Source organism: Bos javanicus, chromosome 3 (genome assembly GCF_032452875.1).
Source record: "Bos javanicus breed banteng chromosome 3, ARS-OSU_banteng_1.0, whole genome shotgun sequence".
NCBI lineage: Eukaryota > Metazoa > Chordata > Mammalia > Artiodactyla > Bovidae > Bos > Bos javanicus.
In genome coordinates, this window is record NC_083870.1 from 89,726,797 (window position 1) to 89,748,539 (window position 21,743).

At 36.7% G+C, this 21,743-nt stretch overlaps 1 protein-coding gene across 2 annotated transcripts in view; it reads right to left on the reverse strand.

Moving 5' to 3' along the window:
* The window catches only part of PRKAA2 (protein kinase AMP-activated catalytic subunit alpha 2), an 81,720-nt gene that overhangs the window by 22,080 nt on the left and 37,897 nt on the right, over positions 1 to 21,743 (reverse strand). Inside the window, exons 2-4 of one of the 2 annotated variants that reach the window (XM_061411810.1) lie at positions 15,166 to 15,307; positions 2,514 to 2,607; positions 1,792 to 1,936 (exon numbers count right to left, since the gene is read on the reverse strand). In XM_061411810.1, the coding sequence (XP_061267794.1) occupies positions 1,792 to 1,936; positions 2,514 to 2,607; positions 15,166 to 15,307 (381 nt within the window). The remainder of the gene's footprint in view (positions 1 to 1,791; positions 1,937 to 2,513; positions 2,608 to 15,165; positions 15,308 to 21,743) is intronic. The other variant, XM_061411811.1, reaches the window with a different exon arrangement.

Consider the following 21,743-nt stretch of genomic DNA (forward strand, 5'->3'; position numbering starts at 1 on the left):
TTTTTCTAGTCCCCCAGTCCTGGACGCAGGAATCTGGTTGAAGGGCCGTCAGCCTGAGCTGAGGATTAGAGACTGATCATCTCCTCCTGGCAGAGAACTCGAATTCTGGTTCTGGTCTGGTCTGATTTCTGGTAGGGCCGAGTTCCAGCCCACCCTTCTCTGGAGGCCCAGGGAAAAGCCCCATAACGCCTGGGTATCTGTAGGTGGCAGGTCTGTAAGGCCACCCCTTTTGCCCCACCTCTCCCGCCTCCTCCCCCTTCTTATTTCAACTTGGCTTCCTTTCCTCCCTCGAAATCTTTGATGTTAGTACTTGGATCTGAAGTTCTGTGTCTCTATAGGAGGTTTTCTGAGAGACTGTATTCTTGTATTTAAGGGCTTCCCTGGTTGTGCAGAGGTTAAAGCGTCTGCCTGAAATGTGGGAGACCTCAGTTTGATCCCTGGGTCAGGAAGATCCCCTGGAGAAGGAAATGGCAACCCACTCCAGTATTCTTGCCTGGAGAATCCCATGGACGGAGGAGCCTGGTGGGCCACAGTCCACGGGTCGCAAAGAGTCGGACACGACTGAGTGAGTTCACTTTCTTTCTTTCACTTTCAGATATGTTTAAAGTAAATATGGATTAATGCAAAAGGAATAACATCAAGTCTGTAGTGCCTCAAATATCATAATGTTTACTTATGTTAAAAAGCAGTAGAAAGTATTTGTTAGACTAGAAAGAGACCATTTCAGAGTGCTTATACCTGACAAAAAAGGTGAAGCACATCACACGTAAGACTGATTCCTTTCCTAAATAAGAATGTTGATTCATTTCACAAATATGAGGTTATTCTAAATTATGCATAATTTTTCAAACATAAAAGCATCAAAATATTACTTACCCATTTCTCCAAGTGAAAGAAAACAGAGAATACTATCACTTTTTTATACTCTGTTTTCATGGGCCTTTTAAAAAAAATCTCTAGGTAGAAATCAGATAGGCTCCATTTTATAAAGATTATGTTCCAAAAGTTTTTAATTTGGAAAGCTTTAATTCAACATAAAAAAATATTCTATTGAACCAAAATCTAGTTGAACTACAGCACTAAATGAGGTTTATGATTAGAGAAGAGAAATAGAAAAAGGAATTTCCTGACTTTTAGATGAAAGACAAGGTACAGACAAAAACGTTAACTAAATAATGCTGAACTCTGGCACCTTTTCATCTCTTTCTATAATCTCTCACTTCCTAAACCCTTTCCCCTACTATGGCACCCTGTCCAGGTATGTTAATCCCAGAAAATGTCTGGTCATAAAAATTACATTTTATCCTTTATTTTACCCCCCAACAAAAACTCCTATTCTTTTATCAACAGCTGTTAGATGTTACTACTCAGTCTACTGACATTCCTCCTCCACCAGTTCAGAAGGATTACAATGCTCCACAACTGCATGGGAATTTTCACGAACCTCCATTTAAATGCATTTATCAGGGAAAAAGCCCGTACTTTCATTAGATTTTCAAAGGGGGTTTGTAACCCTCACAAAAAACAGTCAAGTCTCATTTCCTCAGGAGGGAATGCAGGTTGAGTAGGTTTACCTTGATACCAGCTCTCTAACTTCTCGAGATGTACTTGCATTTTTAGAAAGTGGTTTAAATGAACAGAACAAGCTAGTGTGCAGACTGTGCGACTAATCCCTTTTCACAAAATAGGATTTACATCCTTGAAAGTGAAAGTTTTAGCTCATTAAGAGTTGGTACTGTCACACTTGCAAAGGCAGCTAGTACACTTCTGAACAACTCTGGAGTTACATACCAAAATCAGCTATCTTGGCATTCATCTGTGCGTCCAATAGCACATTCTCTGGTTTTAGGTCTCGATGAACAACCATGTGCCTGTGACAGTAATCCACGGCAGACAGAATCTGCTGAAAGAGCCGCCGAGCTTCCATCTCTTCAACCTATCAGGTACAAAAGAAAGTATACCAAGAATATTTGGGACATCTACATAGCAAGTTTTAGTTTCACAATCAACCTAAATATAACTGAGTAATAAAGCAATTAGAATTGTGTTAAAATTCTCAACAAATCAGACAAACAAGCCAAAAACTTGCATTCAAGCTCAACATATCAATTGACAAGCTTTTCTTTGTTGCTAGATGTCACAGGTCATTTTCAAATAATATTACTAAATGTGCACAATGTTTCACAAGTAAAACAATCTAAAATAGAATTTAAGTGAAACTGCTAAGAAAAGGAAATATCTGAAGCTTCAGCATGGTGTTATGGAACTGATTTTGCACTTTGAAAAGCATAGGCTTTTCATGTTGGCAATTAAGTGGAATATATTTCCTAAAATCAGTATGTCATAAATTGCATGTTTTAAGAAAGAAAATACATCTAACACTCTGTATGTTTAGTTAGACATTATTACAGAAACAATCTCACTTTGAAGATATCTTTGTGGTTTGCTATTTCTTACTACTTTCCTCTTTTTTTTGCTTAAGGGTTTATTGTACTAGATAGAATGTTACTCACCCGTCCATGTTTACAGATGTAGTCAAACAATTCACCACCAGACACATATTCCATTACCATAAAAAAATCTGTTGGAGTGCTGATCACCTGGTATCTTTTTTTGTCAATGAAAAATATAATAAAAATATTACTTTAACCAAAATCAGCCTAGCATGTTCATTCCTACTATAAATTGATATTCTAGTGTTTTATAATACTTTAAGATGTCAACAAATTATATAGTGTTAGCAAAATAATCACAGAGTTATAAACATGGAGGTTCATAAAACTCAGTTAGGTCCTGGAGCTTACAGACTTCCCTCCAGATCCCACCTTTCATGTTTATAAAATCTAGGAAATCATCCATTCCTTGACAACTAAATTAAGAATTAATTTTTCCATTTAAGCAAAAATGTGTTTGTAGTCTATGGAGATGGACTATGACCAACCTAGATAGCATATTAAAAAGCAGAGATATTACTTTGCAGACAAAGGTTCATCTAGTGAAAGCTATGGTTTTTCCAGTAGTCATGTATGGATGTGAGAATTTGATTATAAGGAAAGCTGAGTGCCAAAGAATTGATGCTTTTGAACTGTGGTGTTGGAGAAGACTCTTGAGAGTCTCCTGGTCAGTAAGGAGATCAAACCAGTCAATCCTAAAGGAAATCAGTCCCGAATATTCATTGGAAGGATTGATGCTGAAGCTCCAATACTTTGGCCACCTGATGCAAAGAACTGACTCATTAGAAAAGACCCTGATGCTGGAAAAGATTGAAGGCAGGAGGAAAAGGGGACAACAGAGGATGAAATGGTTGGATGGGATCACTGACTCAATGGACATGACTTTGAGAAAGCTCTGGGAGTTGGTGATAGACAGGGAAGCCTGGCATGCTGCAGTCCATGGGGTCACAGAGAGTCAGACACGACTGAGTGAACTGAACTGAACTATGGAGTTGAGGTGTGTTATATTTAAATAACAGTGGAAAATATTCTTGGAAAGGAAAATGTTATCAATGTGGATACAATCAGAAAAATCTTAAAGTTGACAAATGATCCTGTCTTCAAGATATAAAATGCAAAAAAAGGGAAGGAAGGTATAGATTAAAAGTAAATTAAGAGACATGTTGTATAGACTAGTTTTGATTCTAGTTCAAACAGACCAACTTTAAAAACTATTTGTAAAACAAGAAAAGAAAGTCTGAATGACTGGTTGATAATATTTAACTGTTTAAAATATTAGATGATACTAAACTGTGCTTATTTTATTAAAATACAGTCTTTACCTTCCAAAGTAGATATTGAAGAGATTACAGATTAAAAGGTGACTCAGAGGGTAAAGTATCTGCCTGCAATACAAGAGACTTGGGTTCGATCCCTGGGTCAGGAAGATCGCCTGGTGAAGGGAATGGCTACCCACTCCAGTATTCTTGTCTGAAAAAGTCCATGGACAGAGGAGCCTGGCAGGCTACAGTCCATAGTTCATGGGGTCAAAAAGAGTTGCATACGACTGAGTGACTAACACTTTCACACTTTCACTTTACAGATTAAAAACATACTATTTGGGATTTGCTTCAAAATAATTTGTGGTGGGAGAAGGAGGAGGAAGCAGATAAAATAATACACTGATAACTGCTGAAGTTGAATGATAGACATATAAGGCTTCATCACTTTACTTTTTTTTTTGTATGCATTATGAAACTTCCATAATACAAAATTAAACAGATGTATGTATGTACATATGGTGTGTTTATACGTGTGAAAATATATATGTTCTAGGCACTCAAAACTGAGCACATAAAACAATAAAGAATCTTAGCTCTATTTGTCAAAATTTTTCCTAAAAAACTATTACTTCCACATCCACACACAATTATAGTAGAGTTTGAAAACTTTAAAAACATGTTAATTATAGTATTAATGTTTTAAATGATGGTCACATCTAACACATATAAATGAACAATTGTTCTACTCTGCTTTGTTTATAAAGGATTAGTTACATCTAGTTGATTATTAGAAATATCTAAATGACACTGAGTTTCTATTGAGAGCTGCTATGTATAGCTGTGTGGCTGTGCATGGCTTGCAGGCACCCAGTGGAAGGCACAAGCAGGGGCTAAGAAGTGGCCCAGATGCCAGCCCGCAGGCAGCACACCCTGACACAACACGTGTCAGGAGCAGGGCAGGCTTCTGGTAATTAGCCCTCCAGATGGGGCACTGTTTATTATTAATGTTCAAAAAAGAAAGTTCTAAATGGTGGTCCTGGTTACTATTCTTCTTTAAAGACGAAGGAAAAAAATGGCCACGAAATTGGTGACATAACTACATAGTATATATTGTAAGAGAGGACACATCATATATAAATTAATACCTGCAAAAAGTAAAATAGTTAACAACATTGTGAACCAACTATACTTCAATTTAAAAAGAAATAGGAAAAAAAGTAAAATATAAAAGCTATCCTTTTATAGCTTCCACATCTGAAAATGATTACAGATTTTCAGAAGAAATATTTATAATAGCAGTCGCTAGTCTTTGGGATGAAAAAGGTACCCTATTTTCTATAGATTAATGTAACTGGCAAATAAGGTTGAGTCTTCTCAAATGAACTGTGAACAGGGAACTTACCCTGAGAACTCTAGGGGCAAAAAAAGGTTCTAAAGAAGCAATCCTAACAGGCACCAAACTCTAATGGAATAAAATGAACAGTGAACAGCAAGAGCACCCACGCTGTCACCTCACTGCAGGCTGATCTGATTTATCAACAGAAGTCTCAGCCACTTTCATGCTTTGTGCATCTTTGGGTATAAGAAAAACCAGTGATTCCAATAAATTTAGCTGCTGATTCCTCTGAGTATATCATCGGTCTTCAATAAATATTGTTGGACCCAGAGACTTGATCAGATACCATTTGATTTTTATTTTCTTTCTAAAGACTAGATGGTTGTGCGTGCTTCCAGCCAAAGGTGTATGATGTCTGTCTCTTTTCTGAGATATTAGGAGCCATTACTGATCACAGCATAGATCTTATTAAGTCACAATGAAATTTTAAATGCTGGCCAATTTCCATAGTCTCTTAATGAACTATAGTCTATAGGAAATACTCCCTCAAAACCTCCATTGTCTCTGAAGTGCAGGCCATCAGGTAACTGCCTGGTTCTTTTTCTTGTTATATTCATTAACCAGTCTCCTTATCATCTTCCTGTCATTCTGACTTAATGTCTTTTTTCCCACTACTAAGGTTGTCAATATGCCAGCAAATCTGGAAAACCCAGCAGTGGCCACAGGACTGGAAAAGGTCAGTTTTCATTCCAATCCCTAAGACAGGCAATGCCAAAGAATGCTCAAACTACCACACAATTGCACTCATCTCACACGCTAGCAGAGTAATGCTCAAGATTCTCCAAGCCAGGCTTCAGCAATAGTGAACTGTGAACTTCCAGATGTTCAAGCTGGTTTTAGAAAAGGCAGAGAAACAAGAGATCAAACTGCCAACATCCGCTGGATCATGGAAAAAGCAAGAGAGTCCCAGAGAAACATCTATTTCTGCTTTATTGACTATGCCAAAGCCTTTGACTGTGTGGATCACCACAAACTGGGAAATTCTTCAAGAGAGGGAATACCAGACCACCTGACCTGCCTCTTGAGAAATCTGTATGCAGGTCAGGAAGCAACAGTTAGAACTGGACATGGAACAACAGACTGGTTCCAAATAGGAAAAGGAGTACGTTAAGGCTGTATATTGTCACTGTGCTTAAATTTAACTTACATGCTGAGTACATCATGAGAAACGCTGGGCTTTATGAAGCACAAGCTGGAATCAAGATTGCTGGGAGAAATATCAATAACCTCAGATATGCAGATGACACCACCCTTATGGCAGAAAGTGAAGAAGAACTAAAGAGCCTCTTGATGAAAGTGAAAGAGGACAGTGAAAAAGTTGGCTTTAAGCTCAACATTCAGAAAACTAAGATCATGGCATCCGGTCCCACTGCTTCATGGCAAATAGATGGATAAACAGTGGAAACAGTGGCAGATTTTCTTTTTGGGGGCTCCAAAATCACTGAAGATGGTGATTGCAGCCATGAAATTAAAAGACACTCCTTGGCAGGAAAGTTACGACCAGCCTAGATAGCATATTAAAAAGCAGAGATGTTACTTTGCCAACAAAGGTCTGTCTTGTCAAGGCTATGGTTTTTCTCATAGTCATGTATGGTTGTGAGAGTTGGACTATAAAGAAAGCTGAGCGCTGAAGAATGGATACTTTTGAACTATGGTGTTGCAGAAGACTCGAGAGTCCCTTGGACTGCAAGGAGATCCAACCAGTTCATCCTAAAGGAAATCAGTCTTGAATATTCATTGGAAGGACTGATGCTGAAGCTGAAACTCCAATACTTTGGCCACCTGAGCAATTGCTCATTTTCATTTTCTTTTGCTGATTCCTCCCCTTCTCCCAGACATCTTAACATCATGGTGCCCTAGAGGTCAATTCCTTGAAATCTTATGGAGGAAGAAGTGGATTATGGAATTCACACGCCATACTCACATCCTTGATGCGAAGAGTTGACTCATTTGAGAAGACCTTGATGCTGGGAAAGATTGAAGGTGGGAGGAGAAGGGGATGACAGAGGTTGAGATGGTTGGATGGCATCACTGACTCAATGGACATGCATTTGAGTAAACTCTGGGAGTTGCTGGTGGACAGGGAGGCCTGGTATACTGCAGTCCATGGGGTCACAAAGAATCTGACACTACTGAGTGACTGGACTGAACTGAATGTTGTCATCATTCTGGGTGAACAAGATATGCATGTAGATGATCTGTCCAATACATGCCCTCTAATTTCCTTGACTCCTTTTTCTCATTCTCTTTTCCTCTTCTACACATAGCCACTTACTCCAGGGTCACATACTAAGACTAATTCCTCCGATTATGCACTGGATTCCTTTGTCCCACATACTGAAGAACTTGGTTTCTACAATTAGCTATTCTTTCTCCTGTATCAATCTCTCCCTCTTGACTGTATTGCCCTCTTTGACACACAAGCATTCTATAATATCTTCCATCTTAAAAAACAAATACTGTTTAGATCTCACACTTCCTTCTAGTTACCGCTCCTATGTCTCTCTTCTCTAAAATCCCTGAATGCTGTTGTTACTATCTCCCCTTCTATATCTCAGATTCTTTCCTACAGGTTTTTGTCTTCACTATTCCAACAAATTTCAAAGACACCAGCAACTTCCACCTTGCCAAATCCAATGGTCAATTCTCAGTCTCATCTTACTCAATATTCAACAGTATAAGGAAAAGATAATAATCTCTCTTTCTTCAAATATGTTTTCCAATTGGCTTCGAGACACCAAAAACTCTCTTGGTTTTCCTCCAACCATTTTAATTGCTCATTTTCATTTTCTTTTGCTGACTCCTCCCCTTCTCCCAGACATCTTAACATCATGGTGACCTAGAGGTCAATTCCTTGAATTCTTATGGAGGAAGAAGTGGATTGTGGAATTCACACTCCACACTCACATCCTTGAGGATCTCATCTAGTCTTTGGGCCTTAAATATCTTAAATACCATCTATATGCTGATGACTTCCAAATTTATCTCTAGTTTACAGCTTTCTCCTCTAACTTCAGACTCACATATCAAATAAACTACTTGCATTTCTACTTGGATAATTAATAAGTATTTCAACTTCAAAAAAAAGAAAAAATCAAATTCTTGATACCTAAAACCCCACTTCAAATCTGTTCATTCTACAATCTTTTCTGTTTCAATTAATGGCAGCTCCACTTTTTTGTTTGTCCACACCAGCAAACCTTGGAGTCATCCTTGATTTCTCTCCTCTAACAACCTACTGTGCTGTGTTTAATCACTCAGTCGTGTCTGACTCTTTGTGACCCCATGGACTGTAGCTTGCCAGGCTTTTCTGTCCAAGGGATTCCCCACACAAGAATACTGGAATGGGTTGCCATGCCCTTCTCCAGGGGATCTTCCCAACCCAGGGATCGAACCCAAGTCTCCGGCATTGCAGGCAGATTCTTTACCATCTGAGCTACCTAGAGAAGCCCACAACCTACATCTGTCAGCAAATCCTGTTCTCTACCTTGAAAATATATATAAAATATGCTTACTTCTCAATACTCTCCACACTATGTTCTAATCCAGGCCACCATCTCTTTCACTCAGAATACTGCAACTGACCCCTAATCTGATTTATCTGCTTCAACATAAGTCAGATAATATCACACCTCTGGTCGAAACTTTCCAGTGGCTTTCCTTTACTCAGAGTTAAAAACCAAAGCTCTTACAATGGTCTGGTATACCCTTATCCAATCTGGCTCCCCTCTGTGTCTCTGACTACACCTCTTACTCCATTTCCCCCAGATCACTCTGCTCCCATGATCTACCACCTGTAGCAATTTCCACCTCATAGCCTTTGTATGTGCAGCTTTCGCCATCTGTTATTTCCTCCCTCCAAAATATCTGCATGCATATTTCCTCACCTCTTTACTATCTAATATATAACATATTTTACTAATATAGGATTTATTGTCTATCTCTTCAATGCCACAAGCACACAAGCACACACACACACAAATATAAGCTCCATAATAGTAAAGATTTTGTTGTTGACTTCTATTTGTTTGCTGATGTATCCCCAGTGCTATCTGTTGCATGAATGTATCAACAAGCTAACTTTCTGGCCTTATTTTCCTCCATGTCCCTATACAACAGTCTCTGTGTTAGACAAATCAAACTACTTGTTCCCACCATACCACGTTCCTTACACTTTCATTCTTTTGCTTTGTTGTTTTTCTAGAACCATCAGGACCTTGTTCATATGTCACTTCTTTATACACAGAGTAACCACTGAACACCTACTAGGTGCTGAGGAGATAAAGATGATACTGACGGCACCAATCTTCACTATCACTTAGATAACTAATGGGATGCTCAACTTAACACAGCCAAGGCAGATCATTAACATTCACTTGTACCCCCAACATGGTTCTCCTCTAGTCTTCCTATTTCAGAAAATGGTACCATCAACACCTAACTGTTCAAGTCAAAACCCCAAATTCCAGTTGCTTAGGCAAAAGAGAAGATTCCTCATTCCCTTTCTTTTCCTCTTTACCTCTAAAATATACATTGAATTGACAGGTTTATCTCCAGCTAGACCAGTGCCATCAAACAGAACTTTCTATAGTGATGGAAATATTTTATTATACTTTCCAATATGATAGTCACTAGCCACATGTGGCTATTAAAACACCTGAAATGTGGCTAATATGACCAGAGAACCAAAACTTTTAATTTAATTAAAATTTATGCCACATATGGCTAGTGGCTACTATACTGGACAGCACTAATCTACACTACCATTTTGGCTAAACCCATCATTAATCTCCCAGCTGGACCATAGCAACAGCTTCCTAATTGGCTGGTCTCTCTGCTTCTACTTCTGTCTCTGTACCCATTCGACACTATGGCCGTGTCACTCCTCCAACTTTCTCACTCCCTCAACTTCTTGAACAAAATCCAAACCTCTCGGCAAAGTCTTCAAGATCCTATGATATGTGGTCCATGTCTACTCTCTGACCTCATGAACTACCTCTCTTTCCATCACTCACTCCATTCTCGACATTATAGATTATAGTCATCTTCTTTTTCCTACAATACTCAATCTTTCTTTCACCCCTCTGAGGTTGCTTTACAAATACTGTCCCCAGGTTTTCAAATGGCTAGATCTTTATAATCCTTAAACCTTATCTCTGCTCAATGAGGCTTTCCTAACAGCCTAATCTAAATTAGCACCTCCTCCTTCCTCGTCACACCCAAGGACAGCACCATGTTTCACTCTCCATATAGCACTTATCAATGCCTAAGATAGTCTGGTTAATTTGTTTACTTACTATTTCGAGCTGCTAGATAAGACCAGCCATAAACATCGCAAGTGCAGAGAGAGAGACCCTGTCTTTTACTACTGTACCCCCAAAGCCTTAGAACAGTGCCTATCAGATACTAGGTACCTGATAAAAATTGGCTGAATAAAAGATGAAAACAAATATTGTTTTTGCACCTAAAGAATTCAATCTTGTGGAGATACTAAAAAGAAAATGAGCAATTACAATGTGATGTCCAGGGCTTTGGAAAAGCTGAAATTCTGGGTGCTCTAGGAACAGAGAGGATGAAACTTGACCCATTGTGTTATGGCTAGGGCAAAGTGGTTTTTCTAGAGGTAACTGCATTTAAAAGCTTGTATTTAAAGGACAAGTTGGAATTGGAAGCCTAGAGGAAGGGAAATATAGGTAAAGTTTTCCAAGCAAAAGCAACACTTGAAATACAACAAGTAAGAAAATGGTAACAATAAGAGCAGAGAGAAATGGGCAGATTTAGGAGACACTGGAAAAAAAGTAGTAGAACTTAATGATCAACTGTATGTAAGAGGTAAGGGAAGAGGAATTAAATATGATCCTCAAGTTTTAGGCTTTGGAAATTGTATGAGTGGTATTTTCATTCATGCACACAAATTTATTTCATTCATGCACACAAACATATATATAAACTAAGTTGAATTATATACATATATAAACTAAGCTGAACTCAATAAACTAATATGAATTTTTCATATGCATATATATGAAAAAATTCAACTTAGTTTCAAATGGCTCTTTGATTTCAGAATGGAAAACACTCAATAAATAGTTCAATGAATGGGTTCAGAATTCAGCAGAAACATAGATTTGTAAATTTTTAAGATAGAGATGACAAATCACACCATGGTGGCAGATGAGGTCACCTAAAAAGGATTCACTAAGATTACACTAGCTCAGAATGCTGAAGTATATCAGTATCTAATGGTCAGGCAGATAATGAAGGGCCCATAAAAGAAAGCTTCAAGAAAAGGCAAGAATGTAAAAAGAAAATCAGAAAACCGTGGTGCCATAGAAATCTAGGGACTACAACATTTTCAGGTGGTGCTCATGAAAAATGTTAAAAGCTGTCCATGAGGTGGATAAGATAAAGATATTTAAAAGTTGGTAGGCAAAAACCATCTTTGCCAAATTATAAAGTGTTGATCCTTTGACCAGTTAAAATGAAATTTCCCTAAGAACCATGGGGAAATGAAAAACCAGGACAAAAATCAATTCAACAAATTCTAGTTGATGGGAAGGTTGGAGTTTCCTTTCAATCCTGTTTATTCCTTTTAATTTTCTCCCCATGGGTTTTTTTCATTTTGAGTTAATAGAGAAATTATGCAACATACAACCTTCATTTTCAGTATTTAGTTTTCAAACTTTCTTGCTTATTCTAGAAGTCCATTCTGTAGCAAGGAAACTATTTTTGGCTCACTTGCGTAGTTCAAGATTGCAGAAAACAAACAAAACCACTGAAAGGATCAGGTCTCTCTCCCTGTTTAAATCACTAACACTGTTAGAAGGCTGTGTCAGCAAGTTTATTCTGAAGCAAGAATACATGAGTGCCTTTTTAAAACCAAAAAATCAAATTCACAATTAAAAGGCAACATGGTTAAATGGACTAAGCTTAGGCTGGTAGCCAGAAACTTTAAACATTAAATTCACCTCTGTCAGTTACCTTCTGACCAATCCTGAGAACATCCTAGTACTCCTTCACAAAACAGAACATAATGAAATAATTCTGAAACAGAATGGGGTAAATAGTCAAACCAAAGTCAGACAACTATAAATAGTTATAGAAATGGAAGCAAGAAAACACTAGTAGCTATAACATCAAAAAAAAAAAAAAGCTTTTAAGTCCTTTTAACAATTGCAACTGCTTACTGACAAAATGATTTATTTATAGGAACAAAATAGCAACTAGAACTCATGCTCTAAAAGAACAAAGTTTCCTTGGCCTCTTTCAGGGTTTGCATTATATAAGTGATAAGGTCAAGAAAGGAAGAATACAGAGATCTCTCCTTTCTCCACTCTCACTTTGGCATGTGACAGTTTTAGCCTGGCTTAGCAGCTTTCCCCTCTTATAGGAAGTGACCACTCAGGAAGGAAGAGCAAAGAGATTTATCTTAGAAGCTAAATTCATCCACTCAGTTATTCATTAGCTTGAATAAAATAATTATTAACATGGAATTGAAGTCAGACATGAACTGGTTCAGTTAACTGAAAATCATTTGGAATCATGAGAGGAGTGAAATCACTGACCCTGCTTCTGGGTCAATGCACTTCAACCAGCAGGCACTGTAACAATGAGAACACAATAATTCTCAAACAGCACCATGAAGTATCCCCATTTTAAAGTTAAGGAAACAAAGAGTAGAAGAGTGAATCATAGGTGATATTTTAATTCCTGTGATATCTTTAAAAACCTGTATATACAAATTTTGGATCATCTAGACCACAGGTCTTAGATAATATAACCTTAAAATCAAGTACAGCCATGCAATTTCAGGGACCTCATTTCTTATTTATGCTTATGATCAAGTGAACTTCAAATGAAGATCAAACGACACTGAAGCTTATTGTTAGAACCAAGTCTTCATCATAATGATGAGAGAACTGAGTCATCACAGGTCATCCAATGGCACACCAAACCCCCGCAAAAGCCTCCTCTGAAAAGTTAGTGGCATATTTATGCTGTTAGTAAGATACACTGAGGGGGCTCCCTCATTTAACATACCAATTTGCACTGGTTCCCTAGCAATAAATACATCTAGTTATAGAAAAGACTAAATGCGTGTCCCAAATCCTAGCAATAACTGGATCAGCCATTCACTTAAAGATTTCAAGAATGCTACTCTATTGGTTTTCTATTGCTGCCATACTAAGAACTTAGTGTGCTTAAAACAACACAAATGTGTTCTGTATTATGTTACAGTTTTAAAGGGAAAAGTCTGATACATGCCTCTCTGGGCTAAAAATCAAGGCACAGCAGGGCTTCATTGCATTCTGGGGGCGCTAGGGGAAATCTATTTCATCATATTTAGAAATCACCTGCCTTCCGTGGGCTCATGGCCCCCTTCCTTCACCTTCAAAGCCAGGCACAGCCAGTTGAATCCTTTTCATATTTCTTCTCTCTGACCTTGCTTCCATCTCAAATCTTTTTCTCTGGCTTATGATTCCCTTGTCCACTTTTAAGGACCGCTGAATTACCCTGGAACCACCAAGATAACCAAGGAAAATCTTTCTATTTTGTCAGCTGATTAGCAACCTTAAATCCATTCATAACCTTAATTCTCCTTTGCCATATAATATAACACACTCACTGGAGATTAGGACATCTTCCCTTTTTTTGGGTGGCCGGGGGTGTCGGCGGGGGCACTATTGTCTACCACAGCTGTTATGCAACCTTGTTATGGGTAAACAAAGTGCCTCTACAGGGTTATCAGATTGTTTCTCATCAACACTGATACCTAAAGACAGCTCACTAAAAAAGTTTAGACTAAATATAACCTCTGACTATGATGCTTGGAGGGATTGGGGGCAGGAGGAGAAGGGGACGACAGAGGATGAGATGGCTGGATGGCATCACCGACTCGATAGACATGAGTTTGAGTCAACTCCGGGAGTTGGTGATGGACAGGGAGACCTGGTGTGCTGCGATTCATAGGGTCGCAAAGAGTCGGACACAACCGAGCGACTGAACTGAACTGAACTGATAACTAACTAGCAAAGTGTCAAAGATATTAATACTGCTTTTCTCAGTTTTTTCAGTCCTGGAATAGAGGTTAATAGCATGGCATCTGAAATCAGATATGAAGTTAACAACTAGCTCTGCAACTTACTAGCTATTTGGCCTTGGTCAAGTTGCTGATACTCTTTAAACATGTGATTTTCTTATCTGTATAATGAAGATAATAATATCCCTTATACACTTATTGAGAGGATGAAGTGAAATTATATATGTAAAATGCTCAATACAGTTTCTAGCCATTATCAGTTACTCAGTAAGATTAATATTTACTTTATTAAACTCTGTCCAAGCTTTAAGATAAAAAATAAAGACAGTCTTCAGTGTTTTAGCATATTACATTTTCACAATTAACATTAAACACATCTTCAGTCTAATGTTCTCCCAACTGAGCTATTTCAGCCACTTTAAACACAACTTCAAATGATGTAAAAGAATGCTGCTGCATACTTAATGTCTAAATTTTCTATGGGTCTAGATGATGTTAAATTAATTTTCTTTCAAATTAATTACTTATTTATTAAACTCTTAATTTATTATCTTCTAAGTTTGTAACTTGCTTTATCCAAAAAAAAAAAAAAAAATTAATTTGCTTTCCTAAGGACTTTACTATCAGTAATTAAAGTAATGATGGCAGTTTTGCAAATAATATAATGGCAGATAATCTTTAACAGTTACTTTCTACCTTTTCCAAAAAGAAAATACCCTGTTCATTAAAAGTGACTAGAAAACAATTATAAAATAAATCTAGAAATAGCAAAGTCCTAAATTACCTTCAACATGAATACTAGAGATAAGAGTCAATTTACAATTAGACTTTTAATTCTAAACCAGAAGCATGCAAAAAAGGATAATGAGGTTAAATGAATTACATTTGTTAAATGTAAATATGAAAAACTGTATATTTATAAAAAGTTTAACTAAAAATAGATAATTATTTATAAATTCAAATATGATATTTTGAGACAGTTTCTCTCATGTAATCAGGTGCAGAAGTACTTACAGTTTGATAATATGAGGATGACGAAAGAGTTTTAGATTTTGAATTTCTCGTTTTATTTTTCCAACAACATCTAAACTGCGAATCTTCTGTCTATTTAAAATTTTAACTGCAACTTTATGGCCTGTCAATTGATGCTCTCCAACTAGAGAAAAGAAAAAGGAAAATAACTTTGCCATCATAGCAATGTAATCATTTATCCATGCTTCCTTCCTCTGTAACCCCAAATTTTTTTCCTCATATTTACCACTTTAATATCACTTATTGTATAGAACAGAAAATAACCTCTTTTCATGTCTGTCTACTCTACTGGAGTATGTGCTCCTGAAGGACAGAAACTGTATCTTATCTTCTCTGTATCCTCAGCACCCAGCACAGAGATGTTAATTAAGTATCTGTGGAAAGGATTACTGAATTCCATTTTCATACCTAAAACTATAGGTATGAATTTGAAACATCTTTTGGATAGAATAGAATTACTATGTTTTGTCCCTCTCTTCCTCTTCTCTGGTCAATTCAATCACTTGTATTATGAAAGAATAAATAATTGCTATAATAAATTAAAACTCATAACTAGTTTCAGTACCATTTCATCAGAAAATTCACATGTAGCCCTTTTTCACCTTTTCTACAAAGGTTTCTTGTTTTCCCACATTTGATGGAATCTCTCTCTTTCAAACCTTCACAGTATACTGACAAAGTTCATGTTCCTTCATCATTTTTAGGCTTTATATATATTTGTGTTCTTGAAAAATCATATGGTAAGAGCTACCAGCTCTTACCCTCCTCAAATAAGACAGTCAGTATTCATCTGAGTCTGCCAGGAAGTGTCTAGCACAGTATTTTGCACATACTAGATGTATCACACTTCTTTATTTCAAACTATCTTACAAAGGTGTAAAAACTAAAAGAGCATAGTCTTGGCATAAAACCAGACACAGAGATCAATGGAACAGAATAGACAGCCCAAAAATTAGCTCATGCATAATTAAGGTCAATTAATTTATGACAAATGACTCAAAAACATACAATGGGGAAGGGATAATCTCTTCAATAAATGGCACTAGGAATATTGGATAGCCACATAAAAAAGAATGAAAATAGACCCCATTTCATACATTATACAAAAATCAACTCAAAATGGATTAAAAACAAATTTAAAACAAAACAAAAAAAAGCATAAACCTTCCAGAGAAAAACCTAAGAGGTAATCTCCTAGAATTGACCTTAGAAATAATTTTTTGAACTTGATAACAAAAGCAAAGGCAACAAAAGCAAATATAAATGAGTAGGATTAAATCAAACTAAAAAGTCTCTTCATGGCAAAAGAAATCATCAACAAAATGAAAAGGCAACCTACCAAACGGAAGAAAATATTTGCAAATTACACATCTGATAAGGGGTTAATATCCAAATTATGTAAATTATCTAACAATTTAATAGCAAAGAAACAAATCTGATTTGAAAAATGAGTAAAGAAATTAAATAAACTTTTTGCCAAACAAAGTATACAAATGGCCAAATACACAAAATCTTCAGGTAATCATCAGGTAAATCATGACTAATTATCAAGTAAATGCAAATCAAACCTACAATGAGTTATCACCTCACATTTGTCAGAATAGCTGTCATTAAAACTGAAGAGACAACAATGTTGATGAAGATGTGGAGAAAGGGGAACCCTTGTGCACTGATGGCAGAAATGTACATTGGTGTAACCACTATGTAAAACAGTAGAGAGGTTCCTGAAAAGTTAAAACAAAGAACTATATAATGATTCTGCACCCCCTTGTAGATATTAGAAGGAAATAAAAATTGGATATCAAAGAAGTATCTACACTACCATGTTCATCACAGCATTATTCACAAAAGCAAAGATATGAAAACTACCTAAGTGTCCATCAACAAATGAATGGATGGATAAAGAAGAATGGTGTGCATATTTTCTCCTCTCACCACACACACACCAGCACCACCACCTACAGGAGCTCCAGGGACAAGCACAAGCCATCACTACCATCCTGGACTCTCAGGAGTCCCAGAAGGAGAAGAGAGAGAGAAAGGGCCTGAGAAAATATTTGACGCTATTACAGACAAAACCTTCCCTAACCTGAGAAAAGAAACACTCACTTAAATCCAGGAAGCACAAAGAGTCCCCTATAAGATAAACTCAAGGAGGAACCTGCTGAGACATGTATTAATCAAACTGACAAGAATTAAAGACAAACAAAAAATATTAAAAATAATAAGGGAAAAGCAAAAAATAATATATAAGAGAATCCCTATAAAGTTATAAGCTGATTTTTCAGCAGCAACTCTGCAGGCTGAAGAGAGTACTACAATATATTCAAAGTGCAGATGGGGAAAAACCTAAAACCGAAAATACTCTACCCTTCAAGGCTATAGTTCAGATTTGACAGAGAAATCAACAGATTTTACAAATAAGCAAAAATTAAACAGAGACTTCAGCTCTGTGAAAAATACCATTGGTAGCTTGATAGGGATCGCATTGAATCTATAGATTGCTTTGGGTAGTATACTCATTTTCACTATATTGATTCTTCCAATCCATGAACATGGTATATTTCTCCACCTATTAGTGTCCTCTTTGATTTCTTTCACCAGTGTTTTATAGTTTTCTATATATCAGTCTTTAGTTTCTTTAGGTAGATATATTCCTAAGTATTTTATTCTTTTCATTGCAATGGTGAATGGAATTGTTTCTTTAATTTCTCTTTCTATTTTCTCATTATTAGTGTATAGGAATGCAAGGGATTTCTGTGTGTTGATTTTATATCCTGAAACTTTACTATATTCATTGATTAGTTCTAGTAATTTTCTGGTGGAGTCTTTAGGGTTTTCTATGTAGAGGATCATGTCATCTGCAAACAGTGAGAGTTTTACTTCTTTTCCAATTTGGATTCCTTTTATTTCTTTTTCTGCTCTGATTGCTGTGGCCAAAACTTCCAAAACTATGTTGAACAGTAGTGGTGAGAGTGGGCACCCTTGTCTTGTTCCTGACTTTAGGGGAAATGCTTTCAATTTTTCACCATTTAGGATAATGTTTGCTGTGGGTTTGTCATATATAGCTTTTATTATGTTGAGGTATGTTCCTTCTATTCCTGCTTTCTGGAGAGTTCTTATCATAAATGGGTGTTGAATTTTGTCAAAGGCTTTCTCTGCATCTATTGAGATAACATATGGCTTTTATTTTTCAATTTGTTAATGTGGTGTATTACATTGATTGATTTGCGGATATTGAAGAATCCTTGCATCCCTGGGATAAAGCCTACTTGGTCATGGTGTATGATCTTTTTAATGTGTTGTTGGATTCTGATTGCTAGAATTTTGTTAAGGATTTTTGCATCTATGTTCATCAGTGATATTGGCCTGTAGTTTTCTTTTTTTGTGAGATCTTTGTCAGGTTTTGGTATTAGGGTGATGGTGGCCTCATAGAATGAGTTTGGAAGTTTACCTTCCTCTGCAATTTTCTGGAAGAGTTCGAGTAGGATAGGTGTTAGCGCTTCTTTAAATTTTTGGTAGAATTCAGCTGTGAAGCCGTCTGGACCTGGGCTTTTGTTTGCTGGAAGATTTCTGATTACAGTTTCAATTTCCGTGCTTGTGATGGGTCTGTTAAGATTTTCTATTTCTTCCTGGTTCAGTTTTGGAAAGTTGTACTTTTCTAAGAATTTGTCCATTTCTTCCACATTGTCCATTTTATTGGCATATAATTGCTGATAGAAGTAGTAGTAGTAGTCTCTTATGATCCTTTGTATTTCTGTGTAGTCTGTTGTGATCTCTCCATTTTCATTTCTAATTTTATTGATTGATTTTTCTCCCTTTGTTTCTTGATGAGTCTGGCTAATGGTTTGTCAATTTTATTTCTCCTTTCAAAGAACCAGTTTTTGGGTTTGTTGATTTTTGCTATGGTCTCTTTTGTTTCTTTTGCATTTATTTCTGCCCTAATTTTTAAGATTTCTGTCCTTCTACTAACCCTGGGGTTCTTCATTTCTTCCTTTTCTAGTTGCTTTAGGTGTAGGGTTAGGTTATTTATTTGACTTTTTTCTTGTTTCTTGAGGTATGCATGTATTTCTATGAACTTCCCCCTTAGCACTGCTTTTACAGTGTCCCACAGGTTTTGGGTTATTGTGTTTTCATTTTCATTCATTTCCATGCATATTTTGATTTCTTTTTTTGATTTCTTCTGTGATTTGTCAGTTACTCAGCAGCATGTTGTTCAGCCTCCATATGTTGGAATTTTTAATAGTTTTTCTCCTATAATTGAGATCTAATCTTACTGCATTGTGGTCAGAAAAGATGCTTGGAATGATTTCAATTTTTTTGAATTTACCAAGGCTAGATTTATGGCCCAGGATGTGATCTATCCTGGAGAAGGTTCTGTGTGCGCTTGAGAAAAAGGTGAAATTCATTGTTTTGGGGTGAAATGTGTGTTGGTGGGAATGCAAACTAGTACTGCCACTATGGAGAACAGTGTGGAGATTCCTTAAAAAAACTGGAAATAGAACTGCCTTATGATCCAGCAATCCCACTGCTGGGCATACACACAGAGGAAACCAGAATTGAAAGAGACACACGCACCCCAATATTCATTGCAGCACTGTTTATAATAGCCAGGACATGGAAGCAACCTAGATGTCCATCAGCAGATGAATGGATAGAAAGCTGTGGTACATATACACAATGGAGTGTTACTCAGCCATTATAAAGAATACATTTGAATCAGTTCTAATGAGGTGGATGAAACTGGAACCTATTATACAGAGTGAAGTAAGCCAGAAAGAAAAACACCAATACTGTATACTAACGCATATATATGGAATTTAGAAAGATGGTAACGATAACCCTGTTAAGCGAGACAGCAAAAGAGACAGATGTATCGAACAGTCTTTTGGACTCTGTGGGAGAGGGAGAGGGTGGGATGATTAGGGAGAATGGCATGAAACATGTATAATATCATATATGAAATGAATCGCCAGTCCAGGTTCGATGCAGGATACTGGATGCTTGGGGCTGGTGCACTGGGACGACCCAGAGGGATGTTACGGGGAGGGAGGAGAGAGGCGGGTTCAGGATGGGGAACATGTGTATACCTGTGGCAGATTCATGTTGATGTATGGCAAGATGAATACAATATTGTAAAGTAATTAACCTCCAATTAAATTAAAATAAATAAATTTATATTAAAAAAAAAACCAGCATTACAATAAATCTTAAAGGTACTTTTCTGGGCAAAAAATAAAATGCCACAACTAGAAACAAGAACAATAGAAATTAGAAAGATGACTGGTAAAGGCAAACATAAAACAAAGGTAGGAAATCACCCATACATAAATCTGATACCAAAACCAGGGACTGTGAAGACAGTACAAATGCAGCATATTGAAAATGTATCAATCAATGTAATACACCACATTAACAAATTGAAAAACAAAACCCATATGATTATCTCAATAGATGCAGAGAAAGCCTTTGACAAAATTCAACACCCATTTATGATAAGAACTCTCCAGAAAGCAGGAATAGAAGGAACATACCTCAACATAATAAAAGCTATATATGACAAACCCACAGCAAACATTATCCTCAATGGTGAAAAATTGAAAGCATTTCCTCTAAAGTCAGGAACAAGACAAGGGTGCCCACTTTCACCATTACTATTCAACATAGTTTTGGAAGTTTTGGCCACAGCAATCAGAGCAGAAAAAGAAATAAAAGGAATCCAAATTGGAAAAGAAGAAGTAAAACTCTCACTATTTGCAGATGACATGATCCTCTACATAGAAAACCCTAAAGACTCCACCAGAAAATTACTAGAACTAATCAATGATTATAGTAAAGTTGCAGGATATAAAATCAACACACAGAAATCCCTTGCATTCCTATACACTAATAATGAGAAAATAGAAAGAGAAATTAAGGAAACAATTCCATTCACCATTGCAACGGAAAGAATAAAATAATGAGGAATATATCTACCTAAAGAAACTAAAGACCTATATATAGAAAACTATAAAACACTGGTGAAAGAAATCAAAGAGGACACTAATAGATGGAGAAATATACCATGTTCATGGATTGGAAGAATCAATATAGTGAAAATGAGTATACTACCCAAAGCAATTTATAGATTCAATGCAATCCCTATCAAGCTACCAACAGTATTCTTCACAGAGCTAGAACAAATAATGTCACAATTTGTATGGAAATACAAAAAACCTCGAATAGCCAAAGCGATCTTGAGAAAGAAGAATGGAACTGGAGGAATCAACCTACCTGACTTCAGGCTCTACTACAAAGCCACAGTTATCAAGACAGTATGGTACTGGCACAAAGACAGAAATATAGATCAATGGAACAAAATAGAAAGCCCAGAGATAAATCCACGCACATATGGACACCTTATCTTTGACAAAGGAGGCAAGAATATACAATGGATTAAAGACAATCTCTTTAACAAGTGGTGCTGGGAAATCTGGTCAACCACTTGTAAAAGAATGAAACTAGAACACTTTCTAACACCATATACAAAAATAAACTCAAAATGGATTAAAGATCTCAAC